General features: G+C 40.3%; 2 protein-coding genes across 7 annotated transcripts in view; one reads left to right on the top strand and one right to left on the bottom strand.

Moving 5' to 3' along the window:
• The window catches only part of LOC117816446 (leucine-rich repeat LGI family member 2-like), a 30,133-nt gene extending 5,996 nt beyond the window's left edge, over window positions 1–24,137 (top strand). The window contains exons 2-10 of one of the 6 annotated variants that reach the window (XM_034688715.1): window positions 15,690–15,893; window positions 19,041–19,122; window positions 19,316–19,387; window positions 19,599–19,670; window positions 20,000–20,071; window positions 20,159–20,230; window positions 20,846–21,015; window positions 21,854–22,018; window positions 22,230–24,137. In XM_034688715.1, coding sequence (XP_034544606.1) covers window positions 15,875–15,893; window positions 19,041–19,122; window positions 19,316–19,387; window positions 19,599–19,670; window positions 20,000–20,071; window positions 20,159–20,230; window positions 20,846–21,015; window positions 21,854–22,018; window positions 22,230–23,065 — 1,560 coding nt within the window. In that variant the 5' untranslated portion in view covers window positions 15,690–15,874 and the 3' untranslated portion in view covers window positions 23,066–24,137. Of the gene's footprint in view, window positions 1–15,689; window positions 15,894–18,793; window positions 19,123–19,315; window positions 19,388–19,598; window positions 19,671–19,999; window positions 20,072–20,158; window positions 20,231–20,845; window positions 21,016–21,853; window positions 22,019–22,229 lie in introns of those variants that run through there. The other 5 variants (XM_034688720.1, XM_034688716.1, XM_034688719.1 and 2 more) reach the window with 5 other exon arrangements.
• Window positions 866–9,024, bottom strand: LOC117816444 (uncharacterized protein C4orf54 homolog). Its single transcript, XM_034688711.1, has 2 exons — window positions 4,695–9,024; window positions 866–1,471 (listed from the first exon to the last, which is right to left on the bottom strand). The coding sequence occupies exon 1, from the start codon at window positions 8,934–8,936 to the stop codon at window positions 4,719–4,721; it is 4,218 nt and encodes a 1,405-aa protein (XP_034544602.1). The 5' UTR covers window positions 8,937–9,024; the 3' UTR covers window positions 866–1,471; window positions 4,695–4,718.
• Window positions 24,138–24,877: the final 740 nt, after the last annotated feature.

The raw sequence follows: 24,877 nt of genomic DNA on the forward strand, positions 1-24,877 counted from the left end.
ACAAGGGAATCACCACCCTAAGGGAAATAGTAACAAGTTTTACTCCTTATCCAGAATGAGTCTGGATCGGCAAACTCCTTCTTTCCATTACCCTGATATAAGCTATTCCAAGGAGGCTGAGCAATGTGGTGCTCAAATACTACGAGTATGTCCCCTTTTCCCCTTTTTAAATTGAGAAACATCACCTTGGTCTGCATTACACAAAGGATGCATCCTCACAATGACCAAAGCTTTCATCTCTGGACAAAATATTATTCATTCCTTCTGTGTTTTTTTTAACTTCCACAGTTACCTAAGCTACTGAAGTTAATAATGCATACTCAAAGCCTCCCAGCTCTCCATCCTCTGTCCTTTCAACTGTCGAGTAATATTCTTCGATATGGATAGAAACCCTATTTTCATTCAGAAAACAGCATGAGCTAAGTCCTGCCTCCAGACATCTGAGAGTTTGGTCATTGTCCATGGTATACCTCCCACAACTAGGCTTTTGTATATTGTACAGGTTGGCACTTATGGCCTTAATATATGTACCTGCTGCCTAATGGCAGTCTGTTCAGGTTCCCAGTTTGACGGCTCTGTCGCCACTGATGTGTTCTCAGGTCATCACCAGAACAAGCACCGGGGACCTGCTGTCCTCAGATTTGTAACATAGAGGGGTTGAACACAACCTGATTCAATACCCCAAGCTTTCACTGGAATGTTGAAAAAAATCAGGAAGTTCTACCGATGTTTTTTCAACAATAGCAGCAGAAGAGAGATCTTTTTGGACTGGAAACAAGACTGACTTGCCTTAAACTCCAGCTTTTTATTTTCATACTCCAAAAGAATATGAGACCAAAGGAAGGAGTCAACAATAACATCTTCTGGGAGGGTATATAGGGGTATACTTATTATTTTATTTTTATGAAAAATTAATGAAAAAATTCTTTTAAATCCTACAACTGACACAACACAAACACAACAATAGACATAATGTCAGCACCCTGACTTTGTCAGTGTGTTACAGTAATACAATAACATGGTTAAATAAAGGTTGTTTATGCTCTGCATAGTCTTGCTTTAAACACTAAGTAATGTAAAATATACAATAGTATGATAGCCGCTTGGCTGTTAACACTGAACTGTAATAGAAAGCCTGCCTTGTTTCCTTCTAAACTGACATGTTGCAGGGCCAAAACAGCATTTCAAGAGTTCTAGACAGCAGCTAAATGGAAAGTATTACAAAGCAGATTCATAAAACAATATGGCACAGCACCAGCCAGAGGATGTGGCTGAATGCTTTTATCCTACAAAGTGCTACAATGCATACAGAGTAAGAGTAAGGTCTGCTGCAAGGAGGAACAACAGGGCAAAGTGGGGATAGTATCTTTTTGGTTGAGGTTTTCCTGGGGAGTAGGTCACAGGTAAGGTGGGCTATGGAGATGAAACCTGCACTCTTGATGAATGAAGACAGATTCTTCAGTGGAGATTTCTGCAGTGACAGAGGAGACATAAGATGTGTATTAAACTCAGATGGATACAGTGAAAGCAAGATAAAGGCTTCGACTGGAAAACTTAATTTGGGTTATGTCCAGTTTATGATAAAAATGATTGTATCTGGTTCCCGGTCCTGGATCAGCTGGCCGGATTCAGCTACACCACTGATGGAGGTGTGCTTTTTGATTTGTTTACGTAGGAGTGTTGGAGGTCAGCTGTACTCCCCACCTCCTTCTCCCCATTAAGGAAAAAGCAGAGGGGGAGGGGGCTATAAAAAGTTGACCCCATCTCAGCCCCACAGACTGGCTTCCAAGCTGGAGCTGCAGCAGCATCTGATCTCTCCGAGCAGCTGTCCTCTCCCTGCATCAGCACAACAAATACTTTACATTGCCTGACCTTTTCCTCCTGCATCACTATCCCAGCCATGCCCCCTCTTCCACCGCGCCACAAACACCCCCAGCCCCGCACACACGCAAACACGCACACACACACACGCAAACACGCACACACACACACACGCAAACACGCACACACACACACACACACACACACACACACACACACACACACACACACACACACACACACACACACACACAGCCGTGTTCCTCTTCAAATCACTACTCAACCCAATGCTAGGCCCCTGCCTGCCACGCACCCGGCTGACATGTATCCCACATGCTCATGCAGTTGTATTATTGCTCTGACACATTAGCTGAGAATGGATTGTGACTAGTTGTAAGTGTTTACATATGAGTGTATCAGAAGCAGAGAAATCATTTTGAGTTTCTGAAAGAGGGTGCGGTTGAGAGTTAACAGTTTGTGGATTAATCCAAACACGGATCTTTCTGCATTACTTTTCTCATTACATTTTTCCATTATTTTCTTCTTAAGTCTTGCAATAGTATTTTAGGATTGGATACTGAGGTAACATTGATTCATGTAATATATGCAAAATTTCTTGGCATAGTAATTGTATGCTAACAAGTTATCCTCAAACATAAATCACATCTTAGGTAAGCACACTAGAGCTAAAGGTAAGCTTTTGCTAGTGGATCAAAGTGAACACTGAAATTGCATCTAAGGTTGCTTTTTGATGATGAAATGTGTTACAATTGCCATAATTCACCTTACATGCACAAAAATTTAGTTTTGTTTATCTAGCTTTTGATATTTGACAATAACACTTTTGGCATTTACCTAGCCAAAGTGGAGTTGAATAGAACCTTTTATTTTGGTGCTAACACACCTGTAACACAATTACAATGTAGCAGTGATTACTTTATATGACTTTTTTTTTTTTACGTTCTCAAAAATATTTTTACAGCAAGGTTCTTTGAACAAGAACAAAACATGACTGGACTGAGCTACCTCAAAAGAGAATCAAGAAAATAAAATATTGTAAGTCCAGAGGAAAAACTGCATGTTTATATGTAGGAGGGGGGGCTCTGTTTTTTGCATGGCTGTAATTTTAATGTAAGCTTGGCCTGTCAATTTCCATATTCCATGAATAGTCTGACGGCAAAACCCTAAAAAAATTCAGCCTTTATTTGTTAAAAAAATTGGGGCAATTATACTGCTTTTATTTTGTTGAAATTCATGCAAACGTGACAGTTGCTTTATTCTATAGATTACTACCTTTAAGAGCTCTACTGTCTTTCCATTGAAGGACTTAAAGTTAGCATGATAATGCAATACAGAGGGGGGAGGGTTTTCAGGAACAGACACATTAATGAAGCGTAATAATATCCAAGTAATTAAAGCATTTATAAGAATAACTTGATGTAAGGTGTCACAAGCTGGAATAGTTTCCTGTGACACCTTCTAACCCTGAGAATAACCATGTAAACAAACTCGTCTCACACTATTAAAATAGCCCGACGATGTGTAATGCAGAGAAAAGAGAACTCGCTGCAGGCCACGGCTGAAAATCCAATCTCCCAGCATGCCCGGCTGCAGCTCAGAGGAGTCAAGTTACCTGTCATGAAGCTACTGCATGTCTATTAACACTGAGATGCCACTGCTGAAGCGGCCCAGCCGTACTGCTGCTTTAGGAACATTAGAGACATAAAACTAATATCAGTACTGATAGGCTCCTTCAGGACCTTTACATAGGTCCTCATGACTGTGTGAGACGAGTACTACTGACCACTGAGACAACATGATTCAGCAACTACAAACTGCAATATTCAATTCCATTATTCTTAAGGGCAATTCAGCGCATGCATTTTTTATAAACAGCAATTAAAGGGGCTCATGCAATCTAAAATCTAAAACTAATTGAGTGTTTAGTCATTGCTGTGATAAGCTCGCTTTTTGTATGTATTGAGCTCATAAGCATTCTATAATGACAACTGTAATTTTTATATTTATCACAAGAAGCAGCTTTGACACAATGACTTGTTTGGGATTTCTTTAACATTCAAAGCAGTGGACAATGTTAATTTTTCATTTCTGAAGTTTCAAATTTCAGTTGAAAACAGCATATAAATGATTTTATATCATTTATATTGTTTAGCAAAAAAAATCTCAACTCAAAGCTTTTCACAACATGCTATTACTAACCATCTGCAGATCAAGTTAATTTACTTAAGTTAGATACTATGCTGCAAGGTCATAGATAGGATGATTGTAGTACATCATTGTTGACTTAAACAACTGAATTAAATACAGTAAGGGGAAGCATTTCATTTTGTGTGCTAACTTCCTGATAATTACTCTCAACCATTCAAATAAAACATGTAATCCTATTAGTCTACTTGTGTCATTTTTTAAACAAATCAACTTATTTCAAGTTTTAATTGAAATATTTATAACTTAATGTGGAAAACATCCACATTTGAATTGAGCCATATAAGAAGTACTTTCTCATCACTTTAGGAACCTGTTGAGCTAAAATGTACTAAAAATAACGATAACATGATATATAACTATTTTTTGCACTGCAAGTTTATCGTTGAGAGATGGCTGTACAGTAAAGTTGGAAATCAGCTGCTGTGTACATTTTTTATTTTTTATTTTGATATTTTATGTGATCATTTGCAGGATTCAAACTTTTTTTTTCTCACACTGACATAAAGAGGAAGAGAAGCCAAAGTGAAAGGAACCACACTTCAAGGGGTAAGATTCAAGGGGAGCAGGGGAGGGGTGGCACAGTGTCCATCGTTTACAAAAACTCTGCGGCTCTGAATGAACATGTGGAATACGTGCTCACTTACATGTATGATGAGATGTTTCCTTGGTCACCGATGCTCCACTACAAAGCTCATTGTTGTTCCATCAAAGGAGGGCGGGGCGATGATTCTTGGACCTTGTTGCGTGGTGATGCTGATAACTGGCTTCCTGTCAGAGCCCGCTGCACTTCCAGTGGGGGTCACATGTCCCAAGCTCATGGGCAGCTGCAGGGCAGCCTCACCTGTTGCACTGTAATATGCACTCTCTGCGCCTGCTGCGTTAGCTTCCAGTCTGGGGCTTCTTACTTTGTTTCCCTTCTCTCCCCCTGCATCCTCAGACAGACACGGTGAATGTGTTAACACTGCCTGGGCTGGCAGGGTGGGCGAGGGGATGAAGCCGGGGTAGATCATGTAGGTGGGGGCATACGCGCCTGGGCTCAGAGCCAGGGGGGAGACAGAGAGAGGAATAGGGGTGACAGGAGTGACTGGAGTAACAGGGGTCATGGGTGACACAGGAGAATGGGGCATGGGCACATCCACATACTGGCCTGTCTCGGGGTCATAAAGTCTCTTTGTGGTGGCCTGTATTGGGGTGTCCACCAGGTAATAATGTCCTGTGGTGGGGTCCAGAAGCATCTTGCGCTGTGTTTGTGGGACAGTCTCTCCAGCAGGTGTAGGTGACACTGCAGGGATAGAGGGACAGATACACAATGCCTGATGTGCTGCTGTAGGCTCTGCTGGTGCCCTTGCGTGATGGTAGATACTTGAAGCAGGGTACTCCAGGATTATAGGGGGTGTTAGGCTGTCACCTGTTTTGATTTTGTTAATGTTTGATCTCTCCATATTCGAAACAGGCTCTGGATTCTGCAGTTTGATTTCATTCTTGTACCCCAGCCCCGGGATGGTTAAGTAGTTCTCGGAGTCTGTGCAGGCCTGTGTGACAGCGGGATTAGTGGGAATGATTTTGACCTTTCCCTGGTCCACCTGGCCGTGTTTGGGGGGCTCTATTTTCACTGACAGTGGAGCCGGTGGTGTGTTGGAGCTTTTCATAGTCGATGAAGTCTGCAGCTCAGATTTTTGTGGAACAGAGTTATTAACTGAACTTATGCTGACACGTGCTTTGCTGCCTAAATGAAGGACACTTTTATTACTGAATGTCTGACTTTGCTGTGATTGAGTTTTAAATGTGTCATCACTGTAAGGGACATGTATGATATTCTGAGCTCCTTTACTTTCCTGTGGTTTGACTGTTTCTGTGCTATGTGTCAAAGGCTGACCGATTGTCTCCGGCTCCTCTGCTCCCTGCTCCTCACTGGCAATAAGTGACAGCACATGGCTGCCTGTGATTGTTTGTGGGGCCTGATTTTTGCGCTTCCATTCATTTCTGTCAAACACATAAAGCTGCTCCATTGTTTTCACTGCAGCTTTGAGCTTCTCGAGCGCAGCTTGTTTTGGTATTTTAGACTCACCTGCAAACTTTTCCTGCCTCTGTTTTATTGGTTTGCTTTCAATATTTGTCTGATTGTCTAACTGCTCAGTATGTGGCTGCTTTGACGCTACAGGTGTCACCCTGCTGTGTGTGTTTTCACTTTGAAGTGCTTCTGACTGTTTCTGTGATGCCTCAGCAGCCTGTTGCTTAACATTGGTTTTAACAGAGTGACATTTGATCACAATAGGAGATGGTAATACATGCTTCACTGGCTCCTTTGTGGCTTCGACTTTATCAGCAGCCCTTGAGTATTTATTCTCACTGTGATCCAAAGAAACAAAGCGGTATGAACTTTTGACCAGTTTACGCACATCTCTGACCTGATAGATTGGTGTTTGGAACTTGCATTTTGTGTCTCTTATGTCTCTCACAGTGAAGTTTGGAATTTTATCTGAAGCAGACCAAATGTGACATTTAGCATCACCTGCTGCTCTGAACGTGTTGACAGTGTTGTAACTTATATTGGGGGTTAAAAGGTTGGCAATATTCAGTGTGCAGCCTTTATTTTCCTTTACACTTCGCAGGCATATCTTTATCTCCGGGGGGTTTCCCCCCTTTTCACTTTCACCCCTTTCAAGTATCTGGGCAGCAGGTGCACCTGTGACAGGTGCACTGATTGGCAGGTCTTCTTTGAATTCCTTCTTTTTTGAATGGAGCTGGTAGCTTGGAACAAAGAGCAGTTTTGTCAGCATGCTGTTGGTGTCTAATGCTTCTTTCGCTGTTGTCTGTGTGTCACTTACAGGAGTGGGTTCGGGATCCTTTGGCACTTCTGCCTCCTCTTCTTTCACTACATTAAAAGCACTACTTTGACTCTGGTAAAGCACTGCTTTTGGAGACGTGTTTTCTGACTCCAGTGGTTTTTTGTTGCTTCTCTCCTCCTCTGCGGGCTCTGAGGAACCAGGTCTGCTGCCCTCCTGGAGCTGATCATCCGCAGAGTTAAATCCTGAGCCTGACTCTGAAACCTGTCTTTGAAAGCCTCTTCCTTGACTCCTGTCTTGTATTGTGTCTTGATCTTTGATTTGAGAACTTGGTGAGAGTGCTGGGTGTGTGTCACGAATTTCTCCCCTCTCCATTTTGCGCTCCTGTTCAAACTGCATCTTTTTAGAAATTACATTTTTTAGTAGACTTGATGCAAAAACTGCTCTTTGGTGTGTGCCATCCGTGTTGTCTGTGTGATTGTACTGCATCTCACATCCTGACCTAGCTACAACAGTCCCTGTGATCTCATTGGTTCGTGCATTCTTGGAGCATTTTGGCCGCCTGGCGCCTTCAGGCGCTTCAACATTACAGCGGAAATTCAGCGTGACTCCACGCTGCTGTGGCTGATCTGTCACATCGATCTTTTTACCAGAAGAGGTAGACCGTTGAGTTGTTCTTTTGTTCAGTGTGTACATCTTGGTTTGCGGAGCTTTCACGACACCAACAGACTTACCCTGCCTCTTAGTGTCCATAGTCTTATTCATTTTCAACGTTGCGCTTGAAGTCTTGTGCGCCATCACGTTGCGCTCACCTCCGCGGGTTATGTTTCCATAATTCCAGTCCACATAAGCTGACCATTTATTCAGCCCATATTCAGACATCGAAGACTCACTCGAGGTACTAAGATTAATGGCATCGAAGTATGGACATGCCAAACTCCGGAAAGACTTGGCGGTTAAATTACGCACCTCTTTATCAGCGTCATCCAGCTCACTGATGGAGCTGGACGCTCCGCTGGAATACTCATTAATATCTTTCCGTCTCAGTTTGGTTGCAAGGTGCTGACGGCCCGGCGCAGGGATGAAACATTGCGCTCTATCGCACAGGGGCCCCGCTCTGGCGCCAGAGCTCACAAAGGAAAATTGGCTCCTGTCTCCAAAATGTTTGTTGTAGCCACAGGTGCTGCTGTCAAAGATGTTCACAGGTTCGTTCACTGCCCTAGAGGATGTTTTAATCGATAAGTGAATTTTACCCGCATTAGCGTCTACAATGTGATTTTTACTCACGCTTTCATCTGAGCTTGCGCATTTATCCGAGTCACCGAGATCACTTTCCTCCTGTTCCGTGCTGACAACCGCCCCCCCGAGATTAGACTGCACTTTCGCCTGACTCCTGCCCTCCAGGATCAGAGTCCCCTCCTGCGTGTCGTCGCTCTCAAAAGACGCGTAATCCACAAAGGAATAAACCAGGTTGTTGTCTTCGAAATCCCAGCAGGTCCCTCGGCCCAGGTCGTAATCTACGTCGTGGTCGAGCTCGGTCAGCTGGATCTCGTGCGTTGTAATATAGTGGGACTCGTCCTCCACAGTATCTGAGCCACAGTGGTCCGACAAAACCGCGCTGGCACCGTCATCAGACTCGGTTTTGCTGTTCAGATAATTGTCTGTGTACTGGAGCTCTTCACTTTCACTGCAGTCGCTTGCGTCTGTCTTGGCCCGGCCCTGCTTCTCATTCTCAGAGTCCTTATCCGTGTTTGGAAGTTTGATCAGAGTTTCAAGAGGAGGCTCACCCGAAACAGGCCCCGGGTCGGTTGCCCGCATGTCCTCTGAAATTATTTTCACCTCCTTGTCATGCTCCCCTCTCTTTGTTTTGTCGCATTTCACTACAGACAGCTGGTTTCCCTCGCCAGTGAAAGTTACTTTAACGGTTTTTGCGCCGTCCGGTTTCATGTCCAGATCTACATAGTTGGACTCTTCGCTGTTTGTCTCGGCGGAGTGGCCCTTCTTTATGTCCCTCTTTTCGATCTCTTTGTCCTCTGGGAGCAGCTTCCTGTGAAGTACGGCGTCATCTCGGTAAGTGAGAGTTTCCTCCGCTGCTTCCATTTAGTCCGGTCTTACCGTCAGGTGGTCCGCGTTCACGATGTTATCTCGACACAGGACGGAAAACTCTGCGGGCTGCTGGGTCGAGGAGGACGCAGCGCGAGGAGGAGGGTGAGAGAGAGCGAGAGAGGGAGGGAGGGAGGGAGGGAGGGAGAGATATATGGGGGGAGTCCCAAGGAAAATCCCATGATAGTCTCTCTGAAGTGAGTCTCAGTAAATCTAGATCAAACTTTGCAGAAGAAACACGTGGCCTTGAAATCATCCTACAAAACTTGCAAAGATTCAGCACTTTTTCAGAAGAACAGCTCCCCAGGCTCATCCACAGTCTCCCGAAACTGTTTCATTTCTACCTTCACTATACACAAGCTTACAGTTTTGTTCCACAGTTTTGGGGCACAGATAAAGAAGACCCTGTCCCCGTAGTTCTTTAATGATATTGATAATAACTGGTATTTATATAGTGCCTTTCAAGAAACCCAAGGTCGCTTCTCAGGGTCAGTTAGGGGGTCTGGGGTGTAGGTGGGAATAACACTATTTAACGGCGAAAGGCCTTGAGGAAAAGGTGCGTTTTGACTGCTTTCTTAAAACTGTCCAGGGTCGGGGCGCTGCAGATGTCAGGAGGGAGAGAGTTCCACAGAGTGGGAGCTTCCACAGTGAAGGCTCTGTCTCCAAAAGTCTGCAGCTTAGTCGGGGGTGGAGAGGGGACCCAGGTCCGAAGACCGTATAGGTTCTGGGATCGAGTGTGTTGGTGGAGGAGGTCAGCCAAGTATTGGGGGACAAGGGCATGCAGAGATTTGAAGGTGAGGATGAGGAGTTTATAGGAGATAAGGTACTTAACAGGGAGCCAGTGGAGGTGAATGAGAGTGGGGTTGATGTGCTGCCAGGGCTTAGTGGGCTTTTTGTCCTTGATCTCTGGACAGACAGGACGTTTTGGTGAGAAGAATTTATAACTTTTGACATCAAGTTACACTTTTTGTGCAGGACCAATGTCCTACTGTTACACAACATTAAGGAGAGATGTTTGCTCTCACTTTTATAAGGTTTGACACCACATTTGATGTGAATTCTCAGTATCACTACATAAAAAAGACAAGCAAAGCACTAATTAATATAATGATATGACAGCTTATGGACACACACAAACAGTCATGGTTTTTCATAATTAGGGGCACGACTGACTTGACTGACAGGCGGGCACATTGTAGCTTTTAGTGAGGCAGCTAAAGGCCCGCCTCAATTCCACTTCTTTACCTGTAGTTAGGTCGTCCAAAAGTATAGCCTTTCAATTTGGCAACCGGCATCGATATGCTTTGAAACAACGCTTCATAAACCAATGGGACACATCACTGAGATATCATTTATATCCTGTTGTTTCAGTTCATACTGTATTGTTTAGTATTGTATCCTATCATGTCCCATCATATTATATCCTATCCAATCCTACACCTTTAAATCATGTCATATCATATCAAATAGTATTGTATCGCATCGTCTCTTCTCGTATTGTATCTTATCATGTCATGTCAAGTTATATCCTGATGTTATTCATTGTGCCACAATGTGTTGTATGTATTATATAGTATTGCACAGAATTTTTTTGTGCTGTACCCTAATGTACCTTACCTTACCATACTGCACCAAATCTTATCGTATCGCATTCTACCGTATTCTAGACTATATAAATAATGGGCGTGGTATCCGTGAAGTCATCCATCTGTTTCTGAAGCGCTGTTTTGAAGCCAATCGTCTGCGGGACTCATATTGGATATGCTTAAGTCAATCTAACTTCTGTCGAGGTAAAGAGGCGGGCTTTGAGCCTCCAAGCCAACAGCTACATTGTTCCCACCTGTCAATCAAGTCAGCTGTGCTGCTCATAATGGAAAACTCGTACTCTTAATGTCTTCAAAATTGCAGTGTTAGAAAAAAAATCACCCCCGTACAGTGTGTGCCAACACTCATTCGTTTGTACCAGGCTGTAAACATTTTTACTTCTGCTGTGAAGATCGGCTTTTTTGAGTTTGTGTGTATGTGGTTTCTGGTACTTCTGGAGCCAGCCTCAAGTGGACACTTGACAAACTGTAGTTTTTAACACTTCTGCATTGGCTTCAATTCTTGCGGTCGGAGGTTGCCGCTTAATTGTGCCATACTGTACTTTACCATGTCATATTATACCTTACCATATTGTACTGTATCACATTGTTTCATATCATATCTTAGGGTATCCTATTCTACTGTATCATAATTGCAGAGCACTTTGGATGTCTCATATGGTATGAATAATATACTAAGTTACTTAATGTTGGCACTAATGGTATTTCAAACCCAATGGTACTCTTCCCTCTCTCTGAAACAGCTGTCTTCCCTTGACTGAGAGAAATATTCAACACCAGCTGGTGCCAGTCACTTAAAAGAATTAAAACATTTATCCATTCTTCTGTAGACATGGTTCGTGATTTGTGTCAGCCTTACATAATCCATTCTAACCATAGGGCCATGTTAGACTCGTGGGAGTTTGGGAAAATTAAATGGAGGATTGGATAACAGTGTTGGGAACAATGCAGAATAATACTGTGTTGGGTGGTTATGATCTGGTTATTAGACCTCTGTCAAACTGTTGAAGACACAAGTGTTGTTTCTGGACAGGGCCCCAGATTGGTGGTATGCAGCAGGGAGGGGTTGGGCCAACAGTTGCTCTATGTGGAGGGCATACTGACAGCAATATCAAGGACAGAGGCCACTAGTATAAAGCCTTTGTCACCCTCAATTTCCACTTTTACAGGGTCATTAACATGGGGTCATCTTTTTAAAACAAGCTGTTTTTCAATCGGTTGCGGTAACAAACTTAACGTGTTTGCTAAAGTAAGACTTGAGTACAATTTGAAGGAACTTCTCCCCAAAAAGAGAAGTGTCTCATTGAGGCCTCGTGTCATACTTTTAATGATTAGTGCTACTTTCCTATATTTGCAGCAAAGTACCCATCTAGGTTGTTCTTGCCCTTACGTGTCATATCTTGTTTTAATTCTTGCCTTTAAGTGTCTATTGTTGTTGTTGTGTCATTGTAATTATGTCAGTTCCTCCCTAACTGGCCCGAATTGTGACTTGTTTTCCCTTGATGATTGTCTGTGTACACTGTATGTACCCTCATTGCAAGTTAATTGTGTTTATGACTCTTCCTTTGCCTGCCCCTTTTGATTTGTGTGTGTGTGTGTGTGTGTGTGTGTGTGTGTGTGTGTGTGTGTGTGTGTGTGTGTGTGTGTGTGTGTGTGTGTGTGTGTGTGTGTGTGTGTGTGTGTGTGTGTGTGTGTGTGTGTGTGTGTGTTTTTAAATCAATATTTGCACTGGCCGTAAAACACGTACTGCCTTTAATCTTACCCTAAATCTTGCACTTTGGGTCCATTGTCTGTGACACCATACCTGTCCAGTAGCTGTTTGTAGATAGGCCCCTCTGTAAACAGGACCCATCAGGAAAGGCTAATTTGGTACAATCTATAATTTATGGAGATAGAATGTGAAAGTAGCCATTGAAATGTGCAGGATACTGAGACATAAATGAATTGCTTGGTTAAAAGATGACATAAAACTTGTGGTCCAGCAAAGATATATTTCCTTTAAAAACTTGATTGTGTTTGGGTGGCTATAGTTCTCAAAGCAAATTGAAACAATACAGTAAAGTGTACAGATTTGTCAAAATGATTCTCAATAATCTTTAGCACATTTTGTACATCATAGGCAAAAAATTACATGAAATGGGATTGTGTGTCATGATTGTTCTCCTTATTCACAAAATATGACAAAAACTCAAGTTAAGGGACATCAAGGCCAGCAGGCAGCATTTTCAAAGCTAGCATGATTTTCATAACGTCAAAGGTTTATATTTAGGTAAACTCAGCTCTAGATTTTATAAGTGCATGTTGTGGGAATGTTTGTGTCCAGAGTTGAAGATGTCTTCACCATATCAGAGAGGAACATTAAGATATCTTTAAACACTTTAAACAATTTTCTGTTAAGCTCTTCATTTTCTCTACATAATTTTACCTTGAAACTTTGGAAACATTTCTGTGTGCACAAATGGGATTTTGAAGCAACATGTCTTTGCAGTTTTAGCATAAAAGGCTTCCAAGCCAAAAGAGCAACAACCAACTGCCCACCTGCTGCAATGTTGAATGAGACCAGACATCCTTGAGAAATTCACATTTAATTTCTTTTTAAATCTGCATCTGTGTTTGCATTACATTCAGTGGGCTCTCCTGATCCATAAAATATATACCCATAAACCGATAGCAGTTATGGTGTGACCAAAAAAGTGAAAACATTCAAAAGGTGATTTCTGTTGAGCTTCTTTACATTCAGTTACTGCCTCAGGTGTCTAAGCTGTTTGAAGGTTTTCTGTGTTTCTCAGCTAGCTCTTCTCTGTTCCCCAGGAGACTCCAATCCCTATAGCAAAAACATCCAGACATGAACACATTATATGTGCAATGTTGATACACCTCATGCGTGCTAATTTAGTAGGCTTCCTCCCAAAATTAGTATTTAAAATGTAGTAGCAGCACCAGCTATCCTAAAACTCTGACTAGATATGTTTCCATTTTTTTCACAGTTCAAGATCTTAAATAATCCAGTATTAAAAAATCAAAGATTAGAGAAAATTTAAAATGACAACATTAGAAAAAGAAAAAAGAACACATTTTTGGGTAGTAAAACTTGTATGTTCTCTTTCTTGTGATTCCATGAACTCCTACCCATTAACAGAGATCTATTTGCTAGACATTTGCTGACTTGCAGAAACAAACAGTGAACCTCTAAAGGTTAATGCCCCAAGCTCAAATTTCCCATCAACACATTATACCTATAATTGCTATTCAATGATGCATCAGTGCTTCAGTACTGCTGAATGCTTCTTTTTCACTTTGCAGCTCAGCAAATCAAATGTGAAAACTATAATGTGCTAAAAGATTTCAAAGGTCCAGTAATTATGACAGTTAGGTCTGAATATACACTCCCTCTAAAATACATATGGCACTGAATGTGCCTGGTTTATCTAACCCTTATAAAACATCAGATTTTCTCTTTCCCTGTCAAAACATGAACACACGCAGGTTGAACTGACCTCTACAAAGCTGATAAATTTAGGCAGCTATTTAAAATGGGGACAGCGCTCACGCAAGCATAGTTGAGATCAGTTTCTTACAGTGGCTACATTAAAACAGCAGGTGTTAAATCATGAGCACCATTAATCAATGGCACCCACAGTCCACGTGAGGACCTTTTCAACCCCGGGCCCTGACCCGCTCACATCAGAGTTTGATTCAGAGCTGAGTCACCGCTGAGAATTCATACTGAAAAGTACCTACTCCAAAAATAACTGTTTGAATGTGAAGGTCAAGTTAAACAGTAACACAGCAAATCTTCCAGTGTTAACAAGTGTTGATTTTACAGTGACGGATTCTCAGAGCTGACAAGTGGTGGTCCCACAGTTGTTCGCCCACTCATAGAGATCACATGGGTCTAAATGGACAACTTCAGATCTCATGACAGACTCGGATGGGTGTGTGCTTACAGAGAGGAAACAGATTTTTAAAGTATTTTAAAAACAGTTAAAAGAGCTGCAGTAAGAGCTTCATCTCCCTCAACTCCAACAAAAAAAGCAGATGACCACAAGGCAAATATCTGTAAAATAAGGCAATCCACTAATGGAAACAAAACTTTTACACTTGCAAATGTGTTGGAAAACTGAACATCTGTTATTCATTCTGAGAATTTCTCTTGAAATGATGAATACATGTTTTAATAATCATTGCTTAAGTCAAGATTTGGATATCAAATACAATGCTTTATGTTGAGGTTTAGCCATACCATGATCCTGACAAGGATGGAAAATAGAAGAATATGAGATGAGACTGAAGAAAATCAAATACCTTTGTTATTATAAATGATACAGAAAGTGCACATCTTAAAAAAATGCCATTCACCACACAACCACAGGCATTCAGTTACATACATATTTAAATCTTTACTTGTTATGAAAAGAATAAGAGTTTAAGATGACAGGCACATTCCTCAGATCTTTTTATCCTCTTTCATTGCTTGCCTTCTTTTACTGATCTCTTTATGTTTTCCTGTTTTATCTCTTATATGCCTTTAATTTGAATCTATCTGGTTAAATCCATTGGATTCACATTCTGCAATTTCTTGCAGTTTTTAAAAAATGTCTTTGTGGCCTAACTGTTGGAGTCTTTTGCTCTTACCTTGGTTCTTACCTTTGCTCTGTTCGTCAGAACGCTTTATAAACATCAATTTTTGAAGCTAATATATAAATTCAGTTATCTTTCAGTGCAGTCTTTGTATTGTAAAATCTGTGGATACTATTGAATGTTAGATGATATGTCTATTTTGCATACTCAGACTGTTAAAGTGCTGCTACAGACATTTTTTATTTATGTGAAATTGTCAGGTATTTTTTATTTACCTGATTAGATGTGGTTTTTTTTTTAATTGTCACAAAACCTTAAGAGACGTTGGTCAGAGTTTCAATAAAACAAGCATCCTTAAATGTTCAGTGTACTGTCCTGGATGAAGCTTGCCTTTCTTCTTTTTAAAAAAGCTGCAAATAGATTGATCAGTTTTCAGAACAGTCAAATATAAGTTAAACACTCAAAACTAATTGGTCAATTGTTACCGATTTAATCTGAACATTTGAATTGATTGCAAACACAGACTTGTTGAAATAGTGTACATGCTGGTATTATCTGTTTTGAGTTTCTACAGGTTCGTGCCGTCTAACATCGTCGGTGAGTGTCTGATACCGAGCACTGAGTCATCTACAGCTCCTGGGAGGGAACTGGAGAAGTTTTAGGGCTTGAACACCTGCTGTGAAGCAGTCACCAGCAGCCAGACACAGCCGCACTTCTGCAGGTTACCCCCTCTTCACATTCAAGGGTTCCATGGGTCAAAGAGTCAAAGGTCAGCTTTGGATTTGAAAGTGTCATATGTGGGGAGGTTTAGTGGATGTAAAGGATTAGAGCGGTTCTCTAAAGTGCCAATAATGACAATTCACTTAAGGAGGATAAATGATCACTGAGTATTTAGGCTGAGGGTTCACTCGGTTTACACATTTATAAATATCACAAATTTCAACACATCCATCAAAATGTAACCCAAATCGTACCGAGTCAGTAAAACCTGACATGTTTCATGTTCAATAAAATAAGGTGTTATTATGTACCCCAAAAAACAGAATGCATAAACATTTATTTCAGCCTCCAAGAATATAAATTTGTGGGAAGTAGGGGTTGCCTGGCGTTACTTTGAGAGCATTTTATTTTCATTTTGTAGAAACACTTCAACCAATAGATTACTATAACATGGTTAGAATTAAACTTTACACTACAGGGCTGCCTTATAGGGCATTTTACAATGTTTTCATATCCAAACTGTTATATTTAAAGTACAAATATACTTTATAATCAATACAAGGAAAACACCACTCTTAGTCCATACATTTAATGGCCCCAAATTAATTTCACGTTTTGAAAATCCTACATATGTGGCATGAACCTGCCTTGTTGCACATAATGTATATGCCAATACTATAAAGAAAGTTAATTGTATCACTTATTTACTGTACTATTACCATGATTTCCAGTAATTGGTGCTGTCTCAATGGGATTGTATTATGTATATCGGACAGCAGGCTCATCTCACTTCTAGTCCCTAAACTTCTGTTAAAGATTATGCATGTTTGTGTATTGTTTCAGAGTCATTATCTGTTATTTATTTTAATTCATTCTTTGATGCTGTGCAGAAATCCTGAAGGCATTGAAACCAGTTTAATGTATCTTACTTCTGTATCTGCAAGGGAAAGAAAGCAAAGACAGAAGGCCAGAAGATTTCCAGATCAGGTTATTCCAGAGTTCTGTGTAAACATATTTATTCATACTTAACAGCTTCTCAAGTTCCCTTTGTTTAAATCAGGGATTTTTGACGAGTCATACTGATGCCTGTCCACCTCTACAGACTCTTGCTGATTATGATTTATACATGCTGTAGAAGGAAAACAATTCACTTTATTCTGTTCATAAAATTGCACAGACATCCCAAACATAAATGAATGTGATAATATTGTGTTCATTGTTCGTGTGATGCGAGTCAAGTTTGTCATCATGTCAGAGAAACACAACAGACCGGGCTTTGCCTGAGTTGATTGTACTTTGCAGAGACGATGTTCTCAGTTCCTGAATCGCACTGTGGTTGTCTAGAAAGAAATAGCAAAGAGATGTTTGCTGTGGCGTCATCTGGTTTCAGCTTGCACGTGTCCTGAGTGTTTCAGGGATACTCTAGCCTAAAAACAGCAATGCTAGATGCAGAGCTGTCTTGAATCATGCCAGCAATGGCAGATATGTACGGTTGCTCCCTTCTGGCAAGGGGTATTTGGTTTCACTCATGCTCATAAACTGCTGGTTCTCCAGCAAAGGTCAGCACCTTGTTAGGGCCTGCAGCAACAACTAACAACCTTATTGTTCAGAGAAATCTTCTTTCTATGAACAATGAGCCCATGCGATCAGTGAAAATGACAATTGAGTTATGCAACGAATCAAGTGTAAAATGGTGTAAATGTAAGGGTGGTGGGAAAATGGAAGTGTTTCAACTCTGACAGTTTCATACAGACTAAAACACTTAACAAAGACTTATGGTTGAGATACTGTTAGCTTTAAGTTAGATACTAAAGCCTAAAGGGTCTGATGTGCATGGGGAAAATCATGTTTATTTGACAAAGTTTCTTGTAAATAAAAAAAATGCCTTTATAAACCTTTTCAAAAAACAAATGAAACTCCAGTACATATAATAATCAATTATCCTGTTGCTAGAACAGAGTGATCCAATTGTCTTCTTTTATTGTTTGGACTCAGTACAATAACATTCATTGTGTATCATCATGATTTAACTATTTGACATCAGTTAGAATTATTCTTTGCTCATCAATCATTATGGCTTTATTTGTAGCGGAGCAAATACGAGAATCTGAGTAAATATTGTGAAACTTGGAGGAAAAACTATTTATGATTTTTTTCCCCCCAATTTGCAATTAATTAACATATTTGAAAAGATATGTATTTAGAGCTGTTTCAATTCAACTGATTTTGTCAGTGTGTCTTATGGCACATCTATTAGGTCAAATAAGAGATTTTATTTGTATGTCAATCTGGGTTTGTAGTTATAAGAATCAGGGAGAAAACAAAATGTGTGTTACAAAAAGTGGCATTTTTTCTAAATGCACAGAGACGACTTGAAAGCTAGGAACGATGTCATAGTTTGTAAAAACAGAGCTTTAACTTGTTGATTATCGGCTGCTGTCCTCTGGTGGCTAATTCGTGTAACAGCAATCACTAGACCAGATGGTCCAAAGCTCTCACCAGTTTAGCTCTTTGTTGTTTCTTAAAGAGAAATCTAAAAACTATAACTGTACCACTAAAACTAAAAGGAAAGCACCTATGATGTGCAGAAAATGTTTGGTACATCTCTTTATAATGTTGAGGGGCCATGGTCTCTCACGCATGTTATTGTCTTTGTTTGGCTTTCTAAGTTATAGAAAGTGTTTTGCTGTTGTGTGACGGGTAGAGGTATGCACGTGCGTTTCAAAAACATGAACGCTGTCCATGGTGCTGAAAAACTCCTCACTACATTTGGGATCGTTTCGTCTGTTTTGGGTGTTCAAGTCATTCCCCCCCGCAAAGATGATCACTTTATGTGTTTTTGTAGGAAAATTGACCTAATCAGTACAACATTTGAGCATTTTTTTTTACCCTTAAATGTCCATTGTTGACAAGTTGACGGTTTTGTTTTTTCCCTCCACTGTCCGAACCCGAAGCTGCCTTCCGGGACGCAGCTGCAGCCGTATCAGCCTGTGTCAGGGCTTTCCACAGTTCTGCTGCATTTTGATGTCGCCTGGGCGGGTAAAGGCTGCTGCCATTACTGACCACGCTCTCATTTACTGAGATTAATGTGCGAGGGGAAACATGACATCTGCTGAACGTTGCCTACTGACCGGTTTGGTGCTTATGTTCATTTGCGGAACTGCTGAATGTAAAAGGAGTTTCAAATGTCCTTCAGGATGCTCATGCACCAAGGAGACGATCATCTGCGTCGGAACCACACAGATCCCAAAGACTATACCTAGCGACATCAACTCACTGTGAGTAACTAATAGTTTTATATTCAACCAAAGTGGAGGATCTTTTTATTTCAAAACAAAGCAGTCAATGTGGCATTCAAGGAGACAGCGTCGTGCTTTCTGCCCTGCAGAGTTGGCTCCCGGTGTGTCTGGTACAGAGTGTAAAGATGTCCCAGTCCGAGTCTGACTATGATTTAATGTGCTTCTCTAACAGGAGCATGGTGAATGGTTCTATTTCTGAAGTCACTGAGGGAATGTTTTCTCTTATGCCTTCTCTTCAGCTGCTGTAAGTGCAATCCTGTTTAACTGCTGATCAATAAATGACTTGCAGGGCTTTGTTGTGCAGATAAGGCAACACAAACAAACCATGAAGTAATTGAATTATAAGTGATGCATACGTTTTCTGCCCATCCTGTTAGTAAGAAGTAAAATAAGCAGCACATGAAGTCATTTGTAATGGTCTGTTTAGTCATCAGGGTTTACTTTTCTTTCAACAGACTTCTGAATGCAAACTCTTTGACCACAATCAAAGAGGATGCTTTCTCTGGACTTCCACATCTAGAATATTTGTGAGTATTTGGAAATCTTACTTCTATCATAGTTGAACATGTAAGGTTTCATTAGTCTTTTTCAATTTTAATGAGTATGTATTTGAAATGAGATGAATAGCAGTTTAAAACAAGAATACACCAGACATTAAGATCCACACACCCCAATCTAAACATCTAAATCCCTAAAAAAAAAAAACACATTTTACCCCTTATCAATATCATTAGACTGATAGATAAACTTTTGATTCTTGAGATTTATCCGTTCAGGAATCTGATATGACAAAGTAGTCTACATTATGTCATCATGTCTCATTATTTCATCATACTTTGTTATTTTCCCGGGGCAGATTTATTGAAGGAAACCAGATTGAAACAATCACCAAAAACTCCTTTCGTGGTCTGCGAGATTTGACTCATTTGTAAGTCTGCTGCTTTTCTATATATACTTATCAACACAACTACAAAAAGATGTATCACATGTAATACTATTAAATGCTCTGCTTCAGATCACTAGCCAATAATAAGATGAGGTTCCTGCCCAGAGATCTGTTCTTTCACTTGGATTCATTACTGGAACTGTGAGTAAGCAGTTGTCGTGTCAGCAGTATGTGTGTGTGTGTGTGTGTGTGTGTGTGTGTGTGTGTGTGTGTGTGTGTGTGTGTGTGTGTGTGTGTGTGTGTGTGTGTGTGTGTGTGTGTGTGTGCGCATGTGCATGTGTCTCCCTTTTCCTTACTGCCTTTCAACGTGAAGCTGACTCAGGCTGTGTGTTATATTTTGCTGCATTAAGAGACCAGGAATACTCTGTTCTCTTTCATAATGCATCACAGTTTTAGCATGACTTTAGTTTTTAGCCTTATTTGTATTTTCATCTTAGATCGACTTTATGAAAAGCCAATATGAGTTTCAGTTCTTTATTCTTCAGCATGTACCTCATGTTAATAATGTTAATTATTAAGATGCATATGTATAATCAAGTGAAAGTTTAAAATGTACTTTGTCCCATCCTGGAACACCTTAAATGAATAACAGAAGTTACATTTTAACCCCATTTATCTCTTTCTCTTATCAATCTGCTACAATATTCCATTGTTTTCTCTCTTTATGTTCTTTTTGTTGGTTTGTGTACCTTGGGGATTGTTAAATGCATTCAACTGAATTGGCAGATACTGACTCTTCCCTTTGTAATCCATCAGGGATCTTCGAGGAAACCCTTTCCAGTGCAACTGTGACAACAAATGGTTGATGATGTGGCTGAAAAACACAAACGCCACAGTATCAGATGTCTTCTGTGCCGGGCCCAGTGACATGAAGGGCAAGCGGCTCAATGACCTTCCTATTCCACCAGGAGAGTGCATCTCCACAGGTAAAAAGACAAGTACACTGCCGAGGGCAAAAACAAATAGTCAACGGTAAACTAGATACTTTGAAAAAAGAAAAGACAGAAAAAGTAGTAAATCAATAAAAAAACTGAATAATTCAGCAGGATGCTGTCATGCAGCAGTGTGCAAAGGCCTGCTAGCATGTGTGCCTCTGTTAACACCAACATATGTGCACACACACACACACACACACACACACTCATAAGTGCAGACACACACCCAAACAAGATGGAGAAAAAAGTATTTGGGGCTGTATTTTGAGCTTGATGCTAGAGCTAGCATGCTAACATGCTACCAACACGGACTGAAGTGATCATTTTTGTAAACCAACCAAAGAAATCATCACACTGATTCCCTCTACAGTACAAGAATGTAACACTGTTTTTAATTTGCTTCTGACTTTCTTTGCTAAACATGCTAAAACGTTATATTTAACAATACAAGGAAGCTGTAGCCAAGGCTGATGTGAAAACTCTTAGTTTTACAGGTGTTTGACAGCACTGTGACAGTTTGTATTGTTATGTTCACAACTGTTTGCTGTATCAGACCTATCTCTGTATGAAGTAACCATTGTAACAATATCAGTATAATAACAAAAAAAGTCAAAGATAAACAGATATACAACTGAAAAATCCCTGAACAGTGCAACAACATTAAAAAATTAACTGTAACAAATCCCCAAATAAGATCTTTATGACTCCAAACTGTCATTCAGAAGCATTTCACAGCATAAAAAGTGTAATTTAAGAAGAGGGGTTGTGAGTTCAACTCTCTCACGTTGTCAGCAGACTGGCAGTTTCTGTGTTTGTCTGCATTTCACAGACTTTGTGCGTCATCAGTCGATTCCCATTCAGTCCATGTCAGCGGACATCTTCTCCTTCAAAGAGGACATCTACGTGGCGATGGCTGCCCCTAACTCCAACAGCTGTGTGGTCATGGAGTGGGATCACGTCGAGATGAATTTCAGAAAATTTGATAACATTACAGGTGTGACAAAACTGATGAAAGTTATTTGAAAAGATCAATCTGGTGATTGGTTTTAGTCTTTCCATCAGATTTCTTGACAAATACAAAAATATTACCATCAGTATAATTTTTTACAGTTTATTTAATCAAGCAACTTTTAAGGGTTATTAATGATAGGTTTAAATACCATTTTTATATTGTGGTGCCACTGACGTCTTTATTTTCCTTATAGGCAAATCTGTTGTTGGCTGCAGGTCGGTTCTGATCGACAACCACGTCTTGATAATTGTAACTCAACTCTTTGGCGGCTCTCATATTTATAAGTTTGACGATCAGCAGAACAAGTTCACAAAGTTTCAAACTATTGAGGTCTTCAACATCTCAAAGCCAAACGACATCGAGGTCTTCCAGGTGGACAGTGATTGGTACTTTTTGATCGTGGACAGCTCTAAAGCAGGACTGTCTACTCTGTACAAGTGGACTGACCAACCAGACCGCAATGAAACTGGTTTCTACTCCTACCAGTTCCTCCACGAGTGGTTTCGTGACACTGATGCCGAGTTTGTGGAAGTGGACGGAAAGTCTTACCTCATCATAGCCAGTCGCTCTCAGGCACCTGTCATGTATCTGTGGAACAAGAGCACGCTCAAGTTCATCCTTCACGGTGAAATCCCCAATGTTGATGATGTGGTGGCGATCAAAGCGTTCCGATTGGAGGGTGACTTGTTTCTGACTATGACCTGCTATATAGGTGACTCCAAACTCCTTAAGTGGGCCAATAAGCAGTTCACTGAGGTACAGGCTCTGCCATCTCGAGGCGCCATGATCCTCCAGCCGTTCACCTTCGCAGACAGGCACTACCTTGCTCTAGGCAGCGATTATTCCTTCACACAGATCCACTTGTGGGACGTGGAGACCAAAATGTTTCATAAGTTTAAGGACATTTATGTTCAGTCGCCCCGGTCATTCATAGCAATCACCACTGACCGCAGGAATTTCATCTTCTCCTCCAGCTTTAAGGGGAAATCCATGGTGTTTGAGCATATCATTGTAGATTTAAGCTTATAATGCCTAGTAAAGTAATAATTGATCACAGAATTGGTAACTTGGATCAATATTGTGTGTATGCTACTATGGAGTTTCAACTGCAGCCTATATTGCTTATGCAGATTTATCTTTCTTGGTTTGAGACTAACATGCATTCCTAGCGTTTCTAGCATATATGGAGGTTTGATTATTTACAGAACAGTGGTATGGTTGTCAACAATGTAACGTCACAGCAAGAAGGTGCCTGGTACAAAACCACTAAACCGGATTTGATAGAAGGATAAGACGTGATAACCATTAGAAATAATAAAGTCGATGGCATACAGTTTCAGACAGCCTCTCCTGGAAGATATTTGAAGTGTTATGGTTTATTGCACCAAGTAAGTGGCGTGAAACCCAAATCTCCCTTCCTCCCTTCCTCACCTGGCTGTGCTGCTGAAATTGATGTTCTTTTCTTATCAATTAAAAAACAAATGGAACTTTGTCTCTCTTGAAAACAATGAAGCCATATCAACCCAATTACTAAAATAATGGTTGATTTAATGTGCATGAAACAAAGGCTTTCTCAGGAGCTGAATGGAATGATAAATATTATGAGCTTAAGTCTAACTGCATCTACCTTGATAACTAACTGCTGTAACATCAGAGTGCCTGAAAAGTGGCTTTACAAAATATAATGTACTTCTAATTCCTATGCAAAATGTATACTACCGAATGTCGCTCTGAATTACAATCACAAGGTTAATTGTGTGCTGCTACAACATGAAACTTAATTTCAATGTTCTTTCGTCACATGAAGTGTCCTCTTTTCTGCACTGATACTTTGATATTTGTCATGAATTTTACAGATGAAATAACAGTTCGATTGGCCTTCAATATAAAATGTTTTTACGTACACAACAATGAAATGAAGTCTAAATCAGGCCATGGTCTCATGGCTGTCATAAGATGTTACCAGGATCTAGAATAAGCAATAGGTATGTATTGTCATTTCAGATTTAATGGAAAACTGAAGTATTTCCCCTCTCATCTCTTACACAATCTTCAGGCTTATATAAGTTTGTGTAAATACATTAAAGAACATTTAACCACATGTGGTGTTGTCCATTTTTCACTCTGTGTTCAATTCAGGCAGGTGCTTTGATGATGTGACCTTTGGTGCCTCACACAAAGTGTTTGAAAATGGTAATACTGACAGCATCTCTCCTCTGAGAAAGCATTTGTGCAACAAACAACACAATTCTTCACTCTAGAATAACAAGAATTTAAAGTGTGTTTAATGCTCCGTCAAAGCTGCTCAAGGTATGTCATTTGATCCCTCGAGGAAGAGGTTATTTACTGAATAATCTGCTCAAACATAAAAATGAATTAAATGAAATAGACGAGATTCCTTCTGTGTTCAGCAATCCAAAGTAAAAGAAAAACTTATTAAGTCTGTGAGAAATATGTGTATGTATAGGCTATTTTAATATTAAACATCACAGGCTTTGTGTTGCATTGTGATGTAGATTAAACTATCAAACAGAAGCCAATACTGTAGCTTACAGTTTCATAACATTTATATACTTTATTTTCAGACTCATAGGCCCATATCATTATAAAAGGTATAAAAAACTAGAATAAATAATAACAGATACAATACAGGGTCAGCAATGTTTACAGTTTACATGTTCATCATGATTAAAACATAAAAACACATTTGTTCCAGTGTTTCCAGAAACAAGAAAAATACCTTGTGTCACGTAATGTGGGCTGAGTGAGCACCCTTCAAATAAATAAAACATACATTTATACATAACATTTCTTAGCACTGCATGACATGTAGGGACATTA

The sequence above is a fragment of the Notolabrus celidotus genome, chromosome 7 (genome assembly GCF_009762535.1).
Source record: "Notolabrus celidotus isolate fNotCel1 chromosome 7, fNotCel1.pri, whole genome shotgun sequence".
Classification (NCBI taxonomy): domain Eukaryota; kingdom Metazoa; phylum Chordata; class Actinopteri; order Labriformes; family Labridae; genus Notolabrus; species Notolabrus celidotus.

What these genes read in the sequence shown, in the direction of transcription:
- LOC117816444 (XM_034688711.1), bottom strand. Translation starts at nt 8,936, where the DNA reads ATGGAAGCAGCGGAGGAAACTCTCACTTACCGAGATGACGCCGTACTT.